The following is a 15,646-nucleotide window of genomic DNA, read 5'->3' as shown; positions in this document are numbered from 1 at the left end:
TGTCACACACGTCCATGCCCGTGGGATTCCCACGGGTGACCCCACTAGTAACATTAATAACAGGCGATTATCATTAATTTTGTTATTAAAAGTGTCCTTGGAAAAACGTCACGATAAATCTTCTTCTTTGGGAAAACGCCATGATAAAGCTAACTTAATATGGATATACACCTCAACATGCAACCCTATTGACGACAATAGTGGGGAAAACCCGCTCGGGGGAGAAAACCCCCTTGGGGAGGGGGGCAAATGAATGCGCTACAACTTTCATTATGTAACCCTTGGTCATCCTGCCAAGTTTGGTTGAGATTGGATAAGTAACGACGGCATGTATTGGCATCAAAAATCATCAGACAGACAGACACAAATGGCGTATTTTAGTATGATATCATTTTGTATGCTGTAATGAAAAGAGTAATTATGGTTTTCGCAGGACAGAAAGGTGTAATGCAATGCTCTTATACATCGCCCATAACACTTTTTTCCCAGGGACTTTTCCATTTGAGCTGTATTCTTTATACCGTGGTCACAATAAAATGATAAATTCTTTAGACATCGTCACGATAAAAAGTTGCAATTCTTTGGAACTCTGTATGTGGGGAGAGGAGTAGAGCTTCGTTTATGTGTCACTACTTACTCATGGTAACTTCCACATTGCGTTTGTAACTGTCATTTCCAAAGTTAATAAAAGAACAAGAAAGAGCAATCATAGATTGCAGACCCTCGCCAGGACGTGTTTTAGTGGTTTATGTCTTTTGTGTAAAACAAATATGGCGGCCGAACCACGTGACCGATGACATCTTTTTTTTTTCTCCACTAATCTATCCCGAGATGACGTTCAAGAAATTTCATCTTGATCACATGGAAGTTTTGTACTTGTCGATTTATGATGTCATAATGGAGGAACCTATGACATCATTAACATATTTTATTCCCCATGGAGAGCTCTTTACAATGAGCCATGTCTCATTTTTTTTCTATGCAGCGCTTTCGGAGATAGAGGTGCAAATTTTTTCGGATTTTTCGAAGATGGCGCCCATACCACGTGACCTAATACGTCATAATTATATCATGAAAAAGTTATACAGGTTGAGGTGCATGCACCTATGGTGAAAATTTCCTGTCAATTGGACCAACGGTTGCAGAGAAAATCATATTTATTCTGTGCAGACAAACAAACAAACAGACACACAGACAGACAAACAAACGGACTCAAATGCAATACCCTCTCCTCTGGCATCTTCTGGCAACAAACGTCTTCTCCTGTCGTAATGAGAGACCAGAACGAGACCACCATGAACGTCGTGACCCTCTCCCCGGTGTAGTGTATGTGATGTGGGGTAGGGGGATTAGGGGTGGGTAGGGCGGAAGATTTGAGCTCTTGAAGTCACATTTTACATTAGGTGTAATTACACATTGCAAACTGTATTTGCCATGTGCATGCACATGCATTCAATGTTATCAGAAGTAAATAAATTGTGAGGATTATGTCATTTCTGGATGTGATGAATTGACAGTAACCATTTTGTAAAACTCTATGTGCAGCATCCAACTCAAGATGTGCAATGTCATACATGTCCTTGCCCGTGGGTTTGACCACGGGTGCCCCCACTAGTTTCGTTATAAATGGCAATTTGTGCAATCTGGGAGAACAGGCAGGAAAAAAAAATTGCCAGGTGTCGGGGGGTTCAAAAGTACCACTAACCACGTGCCGATGGAGGGATTTCATCTTGATATTGAAACAGTTCTTGGTCATGCTGGAAGTATCAATCTGTAAAGCTGAAAAAATATTTACAAGTATCCACTTGAGGCCTAAAAGGGCTGAGCAAGATTAATATTTGGGGGAAAAAAAGAAAAAATTGGGAGTGGGTGTGAGGAGGTTTAAAAATGACACTTACCATTTCTCATGGAGTTAAGAAGTACATTTTCGCTCACTTTATTCACAAGACAATCATGTTACATCACATATCAGGAAAACTAAAATTGTTATTCATTGCATGTTCACAAAGATCACTTGTACAGTTGCATCAATATCAATTCATAATGTGATCATGGCTAAGATATGCAAGAGAAAGCAGCGTCATTTTACTTTAACTACAACCAACAAGTACTTTATTTTATTTTTCTACTTCAAATCAAATACGTACATCGAAGGGCATCAACACACCAAAGAGCAGCACAACATTGCGTACTCTGGTGTTGCAAGTTAATACAGCAAATATTTTGCTACAATACGACAACCATATAACACCCATGAGGCTCATTTGAACAAAAGGTGCCAGTTTGTTTGTTATTTTTTAATCTCTATTACATAAGGATAACTCTTTATATTTACACGATGTTAAAACTCATTAAAATGAGGATTTTTTTTTGGAACCAGATAACTGGGTTGTTGTCACATGCAATATCTTCATGCATGGCTGGATATGTCTTTGCCGATTCATCGAAAAACTCGCCGGTATTCATTTTGGGAGTTTTCGCTCACCTTCGTAGCACTACTAGCAACATTACGAGACTCATTTTGCGAAAGGTGAGCAGATTTTGAAAAATAATAAATAAATAAAATAAACATCATAACAACATCTTTAGAAAAGGTTTAAGGTACACAGGATCGTGAACATGGTTAGGTAAACAAAGCACAATGCACGCTTCTACGGTCGTAGGTATCCGGTGTCTGGCTTCTACGGTCGTAGGTATCGGTGTCTGGCTTCTACTGTCGTAGGTATGGGTGTCTGGCTTCTATGGTTGTAGGTATGGGTGTCTGGCTTCTATGGTTGTAGGTATGGGTGTCTGGCTTCTATGGTTGTAGGTATGGGTGTCTGACCTCTATGGTTGTAGGTATGGGTGTCTGGCTTCTATGGTTGTAGGTATGGGTGTCTGGCTTCTGTGGTTGTAGGTATGGGTGTCTGGCTTCTGTGGTTGTAGGTATCGGTGTCTGGCTTCTACTGTCATCAGTATGGGTGTCTGGCTTCTATGGTTGTAGGTATGGGTGTCTGGCTTCTATGGTTGTAGGTATCAGTGCCTGGCTTCTCTGGTTGTAGGTATGGGTGTCTGGCTTCTGCGGTTGTAGGTATCGGTGTCTGGCTTCTGCGGTCGTAGGTATCGGTGTCTGGCTTCTACGGTCGTAGGTATCGGTGTCTGGCTTCTATGGTCGTAGGTATCGGTGTCTGGCTTCTATGGTTGTAGGTATGGGTGTCTGGCTTCTATGGTTGTAGGTATGGGTGTCTGGCTTCTATGGTTGTAGGTATGGGTGTCTGGCTTCTATGGTTGTAGGTATGGGTGTCTGGCTTCTATGGTTGTAGGTATGGGTGTCTGGCTTCTATGGTTGTAGGTATGGGTGTCTGGCTTCTATGGTTGTAGGTATGGGTGTCTGGCTTCTGCAGTTGTAGGTATCGGTATCTGGCTTCTACTGTCGTAGGTATTGGTGTCTGGCTTCTATGGTCGACTGGTCGTAGGTATCGGTGTCTGGCTTCTATGGTTGTAGGTATGGGTGTCTGGCTTCTATGGTCGTAGGTATCGGTGTCTGGCTTCTATGGTCGTAGGTATCGGTGTCTGGCTTCTACGGTCGGTCGTAGGTATCGGTGTCTGGCTTCTACGGTTGTAGGTAATGGTGTCTGGCTTCTACGGTCGTGGGTATCGGTGTCTGGCTTCTTTAATTTAGTATTTAGTGTCTGGCTTCTTTAATTTGCACGGAAACGTTCAATTGAATTGAAACGTGGCATTGCCAACCAAAAGCATTTACTTTGAATTGGGAATGATGGAAAAATTTATTAGCTGCCATAAAATACTGATGTTTGACAACAACGCCAAACGCAAATGCAAAAGGAATGCGTGAGAAAGTAGTCATTAACGGAAGGTAATTTCACCTGTCATCGTTGGACTAATTTGAGTAATGTTAAAATATTAATGGCCATGGTCTACACTTAGGCCCCAAAAATGGATTTCTGACTTCAGTGCATTTCAGAGCCCTCTCCTCATTTCACAACGTAATATCAACTTCCAAGGTATGTGCAATGGATTATAAAATTCTCAGCAAACACCCCCACTCATTCTCCGGTCCTCAATTGTGTCAATTTTTCGTTTGTTCAAATTGCTGCGTTTGCCAGTATTCCATTGGCATAACAAAAAGAAGGGTTTGGTGGAGGAAATGGGGGTGGGTGGGAGAGCAATCATTTCTCACAATGTATTTTCCACCGGAAAACGGTTCATTGATTAAACGTGTGGGTGTTCGCAAGGCGGAATGATGTAAACGCATGATCATCTTGTAACAGTGCACCAAAAAGCGTCACACCGACCCCTTGTGAGTTGAGCGTTTACGTCGTACAAAATTCAAAACCTTTTCGTGGAATCGAAATATTCAAGTTGGTTAAAAAGAATAATCAAGAAACACATTATTGGCCTTGCGGTTTTCAAATTATTAGTGATCATGAAATTTCTCTTTAAGGGAATGACAACACAGACAAAAAGACAAGAAATTGATACTTTCCATAATTGTCAGACATAAAATGTACAATGAAGTAGTGTCAACATTTACAGCTTCTCCTTCGAGACAGAGTAGGAAAGAAAACCTACAAAGAGGAAAGAATGCTATGCGCAAGATCCACTTTTAATTGGGGGTGTTGGGTCAGCAGTTGGGTCATTGGGGGGGGGGGGGGGGTTAGCTCAAACACAAATCCAGAGGTGGGAAGTATATGAAATTTGTGAATGGTAACACAGTACATAACACATAATATTTAAACGCGTGAAAAAGCGATGCCAACGGCCAGCACACGAGTCCGTGTACACGACAGACCAAGCTTCCACTGGGTAATTCAACACGACACAAACTGTCACAATCCAATCTACTCAATTCGTGCTTCTTCAATTAAGTGTTTGATGTGTGTTCTCAATTTTACTGCAAAGAAATGCACGAAACGAGGGGAACGCACGACGATTCAATTTGAATTTCCTCGTCTGTGTGTCACAACGCCTTAACAAACTTAACGCTCAACCAAGCCGCAATTTGACTCGAGTAAACCTCATCATACATTTGTTTATATTATTTTTACTGTAACAATTTCTTGGGAAGGTAGTACTGTAGCTTGAAGTTGAAAAAAAAAGGAATACATATAAATACAATCATTTGAAAGGGAAAAGCCAAACAGTACAGCACCAAGTCAACAAACACTCATTACAGACTCGTTAGATTCTTTCCCACTCCTCACTGTGATATTCAATGAGGGTGAAATTATTAGATCTGAATATAATCATATTTTCACTCCATATCTCCTGTTAAGTCAGCTATGCATTTCATAGCCAGTTGTGGATCCACGGAGGCAACATGTGGCTGCTCCCAGACAAATTAGGCCTCAAAATTGTAATATTCTTTATTTATCTACCGCCTTCCCCCTTGTCTCGCCCTTGTGTGTACATGACAAACAGACGGTTCCTGTTGGCACGTTTTTCATGCAAGGGCATAAAGTGAAAATTGCAATCACAATCGCATCTAATAGTTATTAGGTTTTGAAATTTAACTTTTGTACATTTCAAAATTTGTTTACTGGTAAACAAGTTTGCTATTTAGTCTGCAATTTCTCTTGCTACGGGGATTACATTATTTGATAGTATTGTAACACACAAAATCAAACTTTTATAGACAACTGATGAAAATTGCACGTTTGGTTTTGTAATCGTGTCCACATTCGTTTCAGCAGATGGTCTTCAATTTTCTAATACCTTATTTCCCATCGTCTTCATAATGCTTTTATTTTCTCCCTTTCATACTCTCGAGTGATAAAACAAGACTTTTTTCCGGCTATGTTTTTGCACCTTTTTTACAAATCATATTGCTTTAAACGAGAAAGAAGATTAAATTGAATGAATATTACTATAACTACTAAAATGATCCAACCTGAGGTTCTTAACCCAAGCTCGGTGAATCAGTGGAGGTGGGGCGGGGGCGGGGTGGGGGGCGGGGCGGGGGGGGATTAATATATATTTGTACATATCGTCATGAGCCAATGTAATGATAAAAACCACTACACTCAAACATCTTGCTAAGTACAGCAAACGATGAAGGAAAGCTTATGATAATAACAAGAAGGTAACTTGTAAACCTAAAATAAATAAATAAATTAGCAGAATACCTACACGTGATTTATGCTGATCCTCACTGCTTTCTCATTTCCACAACTTTTCACAAATAAACGAAAATAAATTGTGCCGAGCCACATTGGAAAGCTTATGGCAATAGATTGGTTGGCTACATTTGGTTCACATAGGACGTCGGGCTAGTTTGGCCATATCCACCATGTTGCCCAAAGCCTGCTTGCTGCCCGTAGCCACCTTGCTCATAGCCTGAATCCTGCCCATAGCCTAAGCCATCTGTGCCGTCCATCCCAGGTTTCTTTCCCTGTGCCATGGCCACTGTACCAGGCGTGGTGGCACCTGCTGTTGGCTGGGCTGTTGCATGCCAGCCGGTTTCCTTGAAGACAAACCAAATGTTCCCAGCCCACAGCACAAAGTTAATATAACCAAACACCTACGAATTGGGAACAACGGAGGACACAAAAAAGGAAGCAACGTCAGATTAATGAAGAGTGCATTACGAAACAGGTATTAATTTGCAAGTAGTGATTTTTTAAACCACAATAATGACAATAATTTAAATTAAAAATAAAATCTGTATCAGGAATATCATCATCATGTACCATACCCTATGCAGAACATTGGTGCCGCTGAATCAGTTACTATAGCCAATAGGCAACATTCGTGGTCGGGTCACCACTCAGATCCAGGAAGTCAGGGCAGGAATTTGGCCAGGGTGCTGGCAATAGCTCGAGGGACGAGGGTACTCAGTTCCCAATCCACTGGAATGCGGCCTTCTTTCACCACCAGATTACAGATCTCTGTCATTCTCTTCACACCCCCAACTTCCTGCTGCCTTCAACATATCTCCCACAACTCCCGTCGGCCCTCCCGCTTTTCTACCCTTCATTGCTTTTATCGCGTCCTCAACTTCCTTCTCAATTATTTTCTCTGCCGGTCCTAAAACTGGGTTACTCTCTATGTTGCCATCCCATTCATTCTCTGTATTCAACAGCATTTCCATATATCTTTTCCATCTTCCTTTAATTCCATCTGGGTCCACAACGATTTGTCCCACTTCATCCTTCAAGCAACTCAACCCCATCACATCACACCTCTCTTTCGCGATCTGCTTTGCAATCCTGAATACCGCTCTCTGACCCTCTTCCGAATCCAAGCGTTCTCCGAACATTTTCCTACATGCCTCCTGCGCCTTTGCTACCTCTTTCTTTGCAGCCTTCTTGGCTGCCTTATAACTTTCATGCTCTGCTTTTTCTGCTCCCGTACCCTTCGCATTCTGCCACTCCTTGAACTTCTTCCTCTTCTCGTCAATCCTCTTTCCAACTTCATCATCCCACCACCATGTTTCCGAGTGCCTCGGTGGTCCTTTTGTCCATCCACATACCTCACCAACGGCTCCCAACAGACTATCTTTCATTGAAATCCAACCACGTTCTAGCTCAACCACATCATCCTCTACCCAACTCAGCCTCTCTTTTAATGCCTCCCTCACTGTCACCTCTTTCAACCTCCACACCTTCATTCTCGGTTGGTACTTCACCGCCGAGCTCTCCTCGCACCTTTCACCCTTATGTCGCAGACAACCAAGTGGTGCTGTGAAACAGCCTCCTCCCCCGGGATCACCTTTGTGTCCCGGAGGTGCCCCCTATCTCGCCTATGCACCATCAGGTAGTCAACGGTTGTCGTCGACCCACCTGACCTGTATGTAACAAGCTTATTATCCTCTTTCTGGAACTGAGTATTACAAATCAACAAATCAGCTCCATCAGCAAACTCCAAAATCCTTTCACCTTCTCCATTTCTCACACCATATCTGTAAACCCCATGAACTCCCTCAAAACCATCCATACTCCTTCCCACATGTCCATTTAGGTCACCTCCTACCACAACAACTTCCTCATCTTTCACGTTTTCCATCAGCTTCTCTATCGCACACCAGAACTTGTCCTTCTCTTCATCGTTCCGACCAACCTGCGGAGCATATCCCGAGATGACGTTCACCAAGAGCTTTCCAATCATCATTTTCACCATCATCAACCTATCACTCACTCTAGTCACACTCACCACACTGTCTACAAACTCCTCAGAAAACAGGACACCAACACCATTCACGCCCTCCAGGCACCCTTGCCACACAAACTTGTATTTCTGTCCCTGCCTACCCTTCACCATTCTCACACCACTCCCCTTCCATCTCGTCTCTTGCACACAACATATGTCCACTCTTCTTCTGATCAATACTTCCACCACTTCTCCTGATCTCCCTGTCATTGTCCCTACATTCCATGTCCCAAACCTCAGAAACCGATCTCCACTTCGGGCTATACCCTGCCCATATGTAGTTGCAATTGTCATGGTTCTCTTTTTGAGGCAATGTTTTTATGGCCGGATGCCCTTCCTGACGCCAACCCTCTTAGTCGCCTCTTATGACATGCAGGGATACGGTGTACCTATTCTAAACCAGGGTACACACCGGGAAATGTTTAAAACATGGAGCTTAAGATACCACAGACAAACAAAAATGCTATAATCTGGTGGTGAAGCATCAAAATGCAAACTTGTGCATGCATGATCATGTGCATACATCAAATGATCAGTTCCAAATGGAGAGAAATTACTGTAAAACCTCAAATTAAACCAACCTAATTGATAGGGTAGCACCTGTCAAGAATTCCAGCAAACTATTATTACACTAAATTGCTATATTCAACAAGAGTCAACAAGATTGTGCAGGAATATTACACTTGCCTCTGAGCTATCTAATATGTGTTCGATTCTCAGGCACGCAATAAGCGTGTTGCATCAAGGAGTGTACCATCCCATCTGTTGGATGACACATTCATCTGGAGACTTGTATGTTAGCATGAAATTGCTGGTGGATGTTAAAGATCCCACAGTGTCTTCAAAGAGAGTAAGCAGGTCATTGGAAACACATTGGCCTTATTTCCAAAATGCTGTCCTAATCCGCTTCAGTTGAACATCAGGCCTCGTCAGCAGGTTCATGAAAGACTCGGGTCCATCTTACATAATCTAAATTATGTGCAACAAACGCACACAAGAAATGGGACATGTAGAATGAGTGTGGAGATGATGTATAATGAGTGTGGAGTGTGGAGATGCTACAGTATTAAGTTTTATAACGGTTTTCACCGGATTGAACGTAAAAACGTTGTTATGCACAAAAATGTTTTAGTCAAGTGAAGCAAGAATTGTCAATATATATATATATATATATATATATATATATATATATATATATATATATATATATATATATATATATACATATATATATATAAACCGAAAGGTTTTCAGAGTCATAAGTGTATGCAGGACTCACTGCGTTGCCCTGATGACCCCAACAGGGCGAAACCAGGTTGGTAACTGTGAGTTTTTCATACAATTATGACAGTATCTGAACAAAGATCAAAATTATGCTCTGTCAGATGGTTCTTCTGAGAGCTTGACAGGCATAGCGTACGTACATGGCGGTGACGTCATTACTTGCGCTCATTAAAAGCTGGAGAACTGAAATTATATTTAGATTGGTTACTCCCGGCTGCATCCAGGCGATTCCATATAATGAGTGGATACCAGAGATAATGTGCCATGTAGCAGACGGTACTTATCGCTCCCATTAAGGTACAGCGATAGCTGGATGGGATACCTTAATGGCGATTCACCACTGATGGTATGAAATCGCATAATAATTGATATATATAGATAGTCACGTGAAAAAGTAAGTACACCCCATGTAAAGTTTTGACTTTTTCAACATATTTCAACATACAGCTATTTGATCTTCATTTCAACAATATTGATAGATAAAGGTGATATAATATTTTTAAAATATCATGAAACATTTACATTTTGTAGTCCATTGTATAATATAAATAAACATAAATGCAAATTTCGCATGTGGAAAAAGTAAGTACACCCCTACATTTATCACTACTTCAAATACCTAAAATTAGAATCAGGTGCACCAGCTCAGGTGCAAATGATTAGAACATCGTTAGAGAGGATCTTGGAGGAACCTGTCTTATTTAAACCTCAGACATTTAGTTTGGTTTGCTCTTTGTTGTTGAAGTGTGCGGCGTCACGATGCCTAGATCAAAAGAGCTCTCTGAGGCCTTCAGAAAGAAGGTTATAGATGCCTACGAGTCTGGGAAGGGATTAAAAAATATCTCCAAACAATTTGAAATCAATCATTCGACTGTCCAGAAGATCATCTACAAGTGGAGAAGATTCCAAACAACTGCCAACTTGTTCAGGCCAGGCTGCCCCAGCAAGTTCAGCCCAAGAGCAGACCGCAAGATGCTGAAAGAAGTCTCTGAGAACCCCAGGATGTCATCACGGGACCTACAGGTAGCTCTTGCCACTGTTGATGTCAAAGTGCACGAGTCTACCATGAGAAAGAGGCTGCACAAATTTGATCTACATGGGAGGTGTGCCAGGAGAAAACCTTTGCTGTCCAGAAAGAACATCAGGGCAAGACTAAAGTTTGCCAATGAACACCTAGGCAAAGACCAGCACTTCTGGAACAATGTGCTCTGGACAGATGAGTCAAAGGTAGAGCTATTTGGCCACAGTACCAGAAGACATGTTTGGCGAAAACCAAAGACAGCATTTAACCACAAGAACCTGATAACAACTGTAAAGCATGGTGGTGGAAATATTATGGTTTGGGGCAGCTTTGCTGCATCAGGGCCTGGGCAGCTCACCATCATAGAATCCACTATGAATTCTTCATTGTGCCAGAGGGTGCTTGAGGATAATGTGAGGCCATCTGCAAGGTGTACGGACAAGATGGCATTCCTCCTTGTGTCTTGAAGGAGTGTGCTTCAGAACTTGCACCCGTGCTTGCTCGTTTGTTTCATTTTTGTTTAAAAACCCAAACTTTTCCTCTTTCCTGGAAACATGCCTTGGTGCAGCCTATTAGAAGGGTGATCGTTCAAACCCTTCCAACTACCATCCTATTGCTCTGACTTCTACTATTTCCAAAGTCTTTAAATGTCTTCTCAATAACCATTTCCTCAAGCATCTTGAATCCCACAGTCTTCTATCTGACCATCAATATGGCTTTCGCAAGGCAAGATGTACCGGTGATACCTTTCTTACATTACGAATGTCTGGGCCTCTTCTCTGAGAGATTTTGGGGAATCCTTTGTTGTAGGCCTTAATATCTCAAAAGCCTTTGACAGAGTTTGGCATCGGGGTCTGATATCCAAGCTTCCCTCTTTCGGATTTCCTCCTTCACTCTGCTCTCTCATAGAGCTTTCTCTCTGCTCTGTCCCCCAAATATTCCTGCAGAACGCACAAAATCTGTCAGCAACCCTCTTCTGGTGAAACTGCCAAAAACAAACTCTCTGCTCACCTTCTCTCTTTCATTCCTCTCTTCTTTCCTGCCCCTGGAACAAACTCCCACACTTTTTTCAATCCAACTCCTCCCTCCAGGTCTTCAAAACAGCTGTTCACCACCATCTCTTATCCTCCCCCATCCAAAACCTTGATCTTTACTACTTCTGTTAATCCACCCCAAACCCACCTCCTTCAAATTCCATGTTTTCTTTCCTGAAAGCCCCTGTAGCGTCCATCTTGTTTATCCCGTGTACCCCAACCCAGCCCTCTCTCTTCCACAGATCTCCAGATGTCCCTGTTCTCTACAATTGTTGTGCTTTCCTCTCACTCCCCGTCTTGTGTTATGCTCCCTTTATTATATGTTCCATGTTTTAGCTCTTATACGAGCCTCGACCATGTATACAAAAATGGATACGGTACATTTTAAGATTTCGGATGCTTACGTTATTTATACGGTTAAAACATTTTTGTACATTTTCTTATGGTGATAAAATACGGTTATGTGACGTTTGGACCAGGACAACTTGGTACAGGTCTCTACTACTACGTCATGGCATACTGGATGTGTTCGAACATCGACACTCACGCATGCACTTCTTCTTCCTGTCCAACCTCATAGTGAGAGAGTCCAGTGGAATGCTCAGTCAGTGTCTTTTCTGTATCCGTACTGTTATACTGTATACTTTTGTTTGATTTTTGGTTCACGAGTTATCAAACAGAGTGACTACTATATTCGTCATGGGTGTCTGTCTGTCTGTCCGCAGCATAACTACCCGATGATATTATCCGATCTTGATGAAACTTGGGTGGGAGGTTGATATCATGATCGAGTTGTGTCCTGCGTAGAGTGGGCATATTGCGCCCATTGTGGGCGGAGCGACGCTCGAAAAAGACGTCTTTTTAGGGGGTAATCGAGTTCAAGCTACATCTTCTCCGAGGGGTTTGGTGGAATCTGACAGGGGTTTCGGTATTTGGTTAGGCCAATGTCATGTGTCTAGCCCCACGGAGCTCGATTTTTCATTTTCGCCCCAAGATCAAGGTCACAGTGTCACAAAATTTAGAAAAGTCGATTTTTGATGGTTTTATTACATTGTTCGCTTCCTGATAGGGTGAAATGTAATACATGATCTGATATTATCACATACAGTCACGTGAAAAAGTAAGTACACCCCATGTAAAGTTTTGACTTTTTCAACATATTTCAACATAGTTATTTGATCTTCATTTCAACAATATTGATAGATAAAGGTGATATAATATAACAAATATCATGAAACATTTACATTTTGTAGTCCATTGAAGAATTTAAATAAACATAAATGCAAATTTCGCATGTGGAAAAAGTAAGTACACCCCTACATTTATCACAACTTCAAATACCTAAAATTAGAATCAGGTGCACTAGCTCAGGTGCAAATGATTAGAACATCGTTAGAGAGGATCTTGGAGGAACCTGTCTTATTTAAACCTCAGCCATTTAGTTTGGTTTGCTCTTTGTTGTTGAAGTGTGTGGTGTCACCATGCCGAGATCAAAAGAGCTCTCTGAGGCCTTCAGAAAGAAGGTTATCGATGCCTACAAGTCTGGGAAGGGATTTACAAAGATCTCCAAACAATTTGAAATCAATCATTCGACTGTCTGGAAGATCATCTACAAGTGGAGAAGATTCCAAACAACTGCCAACTTGTTCAGGCCAGGCCGCCCCAGCAAGTTCAGCCCGAGAGCAGACCGTAAGATGCTGAAAGAAGTCTCTAAGGACCCCAGAATGTCATCACGCGACCTACAGGTACCTCTTGCCACTGTTGATGTCAAAGTGCACGAGTCTACCATTAGAAAGAGGCTGCACAAATTTGATCTACATGGGAGGTGTGCCAGGAGGAAACCTTTGCTGTCCAGAAAGAACATCAGGGCAAGATTAAAGTTTGCCAATGAACTTTTGCCAAAAGGCAAAGATCAGCACTTCTGGAACAATATGCTCTGGATAGATGAGTCAAAGGTAGAGCTATTTGGCCACATTACCAGAAGACATGTTTGGCGAAAACCAAAGACAGCATTTGACCACAAGAACCTGATACCAACTGTAAAGCATGGTGGTGGAAATATTATGATTTGGGGCAGCTTTGCTGCATCAGGACCTTGGCAGCTCACCACCATAGAATCCACTATGAATTCTTCATTGTACCAGAGGGTGCTTGAGGATAATGTGAGGCCATCTGTCGGAAAGTTGAAGGTCAACCGAAGGTGGACCTTGCAACACGACAATGACCCTAAACATACCAGTAAATCCACCAAGGAATGGCTGAAAAGAAAGAAATGGAGGGTTCTGTAATGGCCAAGTCAAAGCCTGGATCTAAATCCCATAGAGATGTTGTGGGAGGATTTGAAACGAGCTGTGCATGCAAGAAACCCCTCAAACATCACACAGCTGAAAGAATTCTGCATGGAGGAGTGGGCAAAAATTTCTCCCAGTCGATGTCAGAGACTGGTAGACAGTTATAAGAAACGCCTACTTGAGGTTGTTTCTGCCAAAGGGGGCAATCCCACCCATTAGAGCCAAGGGTGTACTTACTTTCCACAGAAGGAAATGGCATCTCTGTTAATTTTTTGTTGAATAAATTATTGCAAAGTCAATATTGCATTGTTTTTTGTTCAATTAGATCACATTCATCTATAGATATGTTCAAATGAAGATCAAATATTGATATGTCCACATATGTTAAAAAGATGTTAAAAACATTTCATGGGGTGTACTTACTTTTTCCACATGCAAAATTTGCAATTATGTTTATTTAAATTATACAATGGACTACAAAATGTAAATGTTTCATGATATTTGTTATATTATATCACCTTTATCTATCAATATTGTTGAAATGAAGATGAAATAGCTGTATGTTGAAATATGTTGAAAAAGTCAAAACTTTACATGGGGTGTACTTACTTTTTCACGTGACTGTATGTATAAAAATAATTTAATGAGTAAATTGGGCGAGGTTCAATTGGGTGAACAAACCATCTGTCCAGTATTCTGGTGAAAGGCTCCCCGAAATTGCTGATGTGTGTTGGAAATGTGCTTGATGCAAGCATTTTTACCTCTGCCACCAAAGGTGGATGGATGTTATGTTTTCATCCCTGTCTGTCAGTTTGTTAACAGGATATCTCATGGCCATTGTGTCATCGTGTCATTGCAAAGGGCTTGAATACTTATTCACTCAAGACATTTTAGCTCTTCATCAGCCCGACCTCTGCGCAGTGGGAGACGGGGTATTATAATCACGTGTGTGTGTGTGTGTGTGTGTGTGTGTGTGTGTGTGTGTGTGTGTGTGTGTGTGTGTGTGCGCGCGCGCACGTGTGTCCGTCCGGGCCGTAACTTTTTTTTTACCATTTGAGCTATTGTCATCAAATCTTCACCAAAGCTTAATTTTGATAATACGGGGAAGGCAACTTAATATTTTTTTCAAAAGGCCAAAAGGTTAAAGATCAGCAACACCTAAAATCATAAATTTTAATCCAATTGACCTGAAATTTCAATTTACAATTTGAGTTTTGTCATCAAATTTTCAACAAAGGTTTATTATGAAAATATGGAGAAGGTAAATGAAAAATTTGGCCAAAAGGTCGAAGGTCAGAATCACATAAAATTGTCAATTTTCATCTGATTGACCTGAAATTTAAAGAATTCGCATATTTGGTCACTGAACTGGTTGACCAATCAAAAGCTAGAAGCTGATCGTTTTTTTTTTGAGCAAAAGGTCAAGGTTGCATAAAATAATCAATTTTCATTTTCTATCTTTTTTTAAATTTAACTTTTTGTTATTTGAGCATACGGAAGAAGAGGTCTGATTACAAACGGATGTGGATAGGCTTTGCATTTGCAGATGCTTTCTATTTTTTAATTATTTTGCAAAAAATTCCACTTTGACATTATAGGGTAGTGTGGTGTAGTGTACTTTGACATTATATGTGTAGATCAGTGATAAAAATAAAATCTCAATTTAATCCATTTTAAATTCAGGCTGCAACAACAAAACATGAAAAAAGTCAAAAGGTGTGAATACTTTCTGAAGGCACTGTATATGGTATAACTGGCACATAGAATAGGATTTGTCACCAAGTGATAATGAGCCGACATTAAATGAATGAGGGGAGGACTAAAAGGCGACAAAACCGACACCGCACCCTGGCTTTGCTCGTGGGGAG

At 41.3% G+C, this 15,646-nt stretch overlaps 1 protein-coding gene across 1 annotated transcript in view; it reads right to left on the bottom strand.

The window, feature by feature from the left end:
- Positions 1-1,920: 1,920 nt before the first annotated feature.
- The window catches only part of LOC137424802 (synaptophysin), a 76,828-nt gene continuing 63,102 nt past the window's right edge, over positions 1,921-15,646 (bottom strand). The window contains exon 6 of the mRNA XM_068112647.2: positions 1,921-6,520. Within this exon, the coding sequence (XP_067968748.1) occupies positions 6,242-6,520 (279 nt within the window). The 3' untranslated portion in view covers positions 1,921-6,241. The remainder of the gene's footprint in view (positions 6,521-15,646) is intronic.

This window comes from Myxine glutinosa, chromosome 4, assembly GCF_964187855.1.
Source record: "Myxine glutinosa chromosome 4, kmMyxGlut1.1, whole genome shotgun sequence".
NCBI classification, from domain to species: Eukaryota; Metazoa; Chordata; class Myxini; order Myxiniformes; family Myxinidae; genus Myxine; species Myxine glutinosa.
This window is presented reverse-complemented; position numbering and strand designations above follow the sequence as displayed.